Raw genomic sequence first — 2,598 nt, forward strand, 5'->3', positions numbered from 1 at the left:
GCAAAGTAGGCCTCTAGGGAGCCGAAGAGCCCTACCCTTCTGCAGGCAGCAACAAACTGCCTGACGATGCCGCGCTTCAGCTGCTGCAGCGGCTGCAGCAGCAGCAGCACGGCAGCAAGGTCAAACGGAGGCAGCAGCAAAAACCCCAACTTGCACTGCAGCAGCAGCTCGTCCAGCCAGAAGCACAAGCCGTAGCAAAGACACTCCACCACAGTCCGCAGCAGCGCCAAAGGCGAGTCAGGGCTATCTGCACAGCAGCAGCAGCAGCAGCAGCAGCACCAGCAGCGGTAGCAGCAGCAGCAGCAGCAGCAGCGGGGAAGCAGGGGCAATAAGGAGCTCTGGGTGAAGAAGAGGGACTTGCGGGCCTTGTAGAGCTCGGGAGTTCCGAAGTGTAGACTAGGGTTTAGGGTTTAGAGTTTAGGGTTTACCGAATTCTCCTGAGAAGGAGCCCTGCAGCAAAGCCATGCGCTGCTGCTGCTGCTGCTGCAGGTGGCTGGCGCCCGTGCGCAGGAAGCCTCGGTGCAGCAGCAGCAGCAGCTGCTGCAGTGCGGCAGCAGCAACGCTGGGCGGGAGGTTCCTTGCGCGGCACAAGTAGGAAGCAATGTAACAGCACGCCGCACGGCGCTGCAGCAGCAGCAGCAACAACAGCAGCAGCAGAAGCAGACACAGCTCAGCAGCAGCGAGGTTGCTGCCGGCGTTTGCGCAGCTTGTCCGCAGTGTGCAAGTACGGGTGTGTTTGTCCTTAGGGTTTAGGGTTTAGGGTTTAGGGTTTAGGGTTTACGAGGCGGATGCTTCTTTGTCTGTTGGCCAGCAGCAGAAAAAGCTGCTGCAGCAGCAGCTGCTGCGCCTGGGGGTCAAAAGAAGCAGCAAAGAAAACAGCAAATTGGGTGTATCGACAGCTGGGAACTGGCAGCACAACTCTGAGAAATGCTTCGAACAAATCTGCAATTAGAGGGTCTCCTGCTGCTGCTGCTGCTGCTGTTGCTGCTGCTGCTGCTGGGGAATCCCCCGCCGGCGACAGCGGCGGCGAGTCATCTGCGCAGGGCGAATAGTCTGGGTTGCTGCTGGGCTGCGTGCGCTGCACTGCTGCTGCTGCTGCTGCTGCTGCGCTGCTGCTGCTGCCAGCAGCAGCAGCAGCAGCAGCAGCAGCGCGAGGCCGCGCTGCTGCTGCTAAGCGGGCCTTCAAAAAAGAAAAGACCTGCAGCATCAAACTGTCCAAAACCCTCGCCATTGCGTCTATGTCTTCTTCGCTGCGGACTCGACAGTAAAGCTCCTGCAGCAGCTGCTGCTGCTGCTGCAGCAGCTGCTGCACTGCTTCCAAACCCACGCAGCCTTGCTGCAGCTGCAGAGATAGCTCAGCCAGCTGCTCCCGCTGAAACGCACAAACCCTAAACCCTAAACCCTATGTCCGAAATCCTAGGCCCAGAACCCTAAACCCTAGACCCTGAGTCCTAAACCCTAAACCCCAAACCCTAATCCCTGCGCCGTAAACCCTAAACCCCCAACCTTAAACCCTGAACTCCAGACCCTAGTAAACCCTAAACCCTGAGGTCCCAACTCCTCATTCTATGCCTTAGTTCACCCCCAGACACTAAACCACTAACTCCAAACCCCAAACCCTAAACCCTAAACCCTAAACCCTACCTTCCAGGCGCTGAGCTGCTCCGCGTCGACAGAGTTTGGGTCCTTTTGTTTTATCTCGGAGTCAATTGCTGCCATTCTTGAGAGCAGCAAACGCCACAGGGGTCCCCGCAGCTGCAGCACAAACCCTAAACCCTCGCATTAGGGCTTAGGGTCTAGGGTTTAGGGTTTAGGCGCTGCTGCTTTCCCTCGCTCCCAAGTGACCGCAGCCCGAAGCCGAGGCTTTCAAGGACCCCTGCGCTGCAAACCCTAGGGTTTAGGGCTTAGGGCTTAGGGTTTAGGGTTTAGGGTTTACAGATTGGATGTTGTGGGCTAGCCAAAGAAGACACTTGGCAAATGCTGCATGCACATCGGGGGTTTGTTTTGCTGCTGGTGCCGCTCGCTTGAGGGCTTCGTAAATTCTGCAGCAGCAGCACGGGAAGCAGTCAGCTAGCTGCAGCAGCAGCAGCAGCAAGCAGCACACAGCACAGCCCCAGCTAGCTCAGCAGCTAGCCGGCTAGCTAGCTAGCTAGCCGGTCATGGGCACGCTAGCTGGCTTGCTGGCTAGCTGGCTAGCTAGCTGGCCAGCTAGTTGGCTAGCTAGCTAGCTCGCTAGCTAGCTGGTCAGCCGGTCATAGGCGCGCTAGCTAGTTGGCTAGCTGGCTGGCTAGCTGGCTAGCTAGTCAGTTAACTAGCCAACTAGCTAGCCAGCTGGCCAGCCAGTCAAATAGCCAGCTAGCTAGCTAGCTAGCTAGCTAGCTATCTGGCTATACCGGTTAGCCAGCTAGCTAGTTAGCTAGCTAGCCAGCCAGCTAGCTAGCCAGCTAGCTAGCCAGCTAGCCAGCCAGCTAGCTAGCTGTGGGCGACGCACCTGTTTGAGGCTGAAGCAAATGGCCCTGGCTGCTTTTGTGTCTGCCGAAAGAATGTTTTCGACGCAGCGGACATAACTGAAGTCTTCATCTTTGGCTAGTTTTGTTT

The 2,598-nt window shown here is 57.4% G+C and overlaps 1 protein-coding gene across 1 annotated transcript; it reads right to left on the minus strand.

The window, feature by feature from the left end:
- Positions 1-417: 417 nt before the first annotated feature.
- ETH_00037345 (uncharacterized protein) lies at positions 418-1,719 on the minus strand (the record flags this gene model as incomplete). Its single annotated transcript, XM_013380041.1, has 3 exons — positions 418-624; positions 782-1,372; positions 1,645-1,719. The coding sequence occupies 3 exons, from the start codon at positions 1,717-1,719 to the stop codon at positions 418-420; spliced, it is 873 nt and encodes a 290-aa protein (XP_013235495.1).
- Positions 1,720-2,598: the final 879 nt, after the last annotated feature.

Source organism: Eimeria tenella, genomic scaffold, assembly GCF_000499545.2.
Source record: "Eimeria tenella Houghton genomic scaffold, Eth_scaff4350, whole genome shotgun sequence".
Classification (NCBI taxonomy): Eukaryota; Apicomplexa; class Conoidasida; order Eucoccidiorida; family Eimeriidae; genus Eimeria; species Eimeria tenella.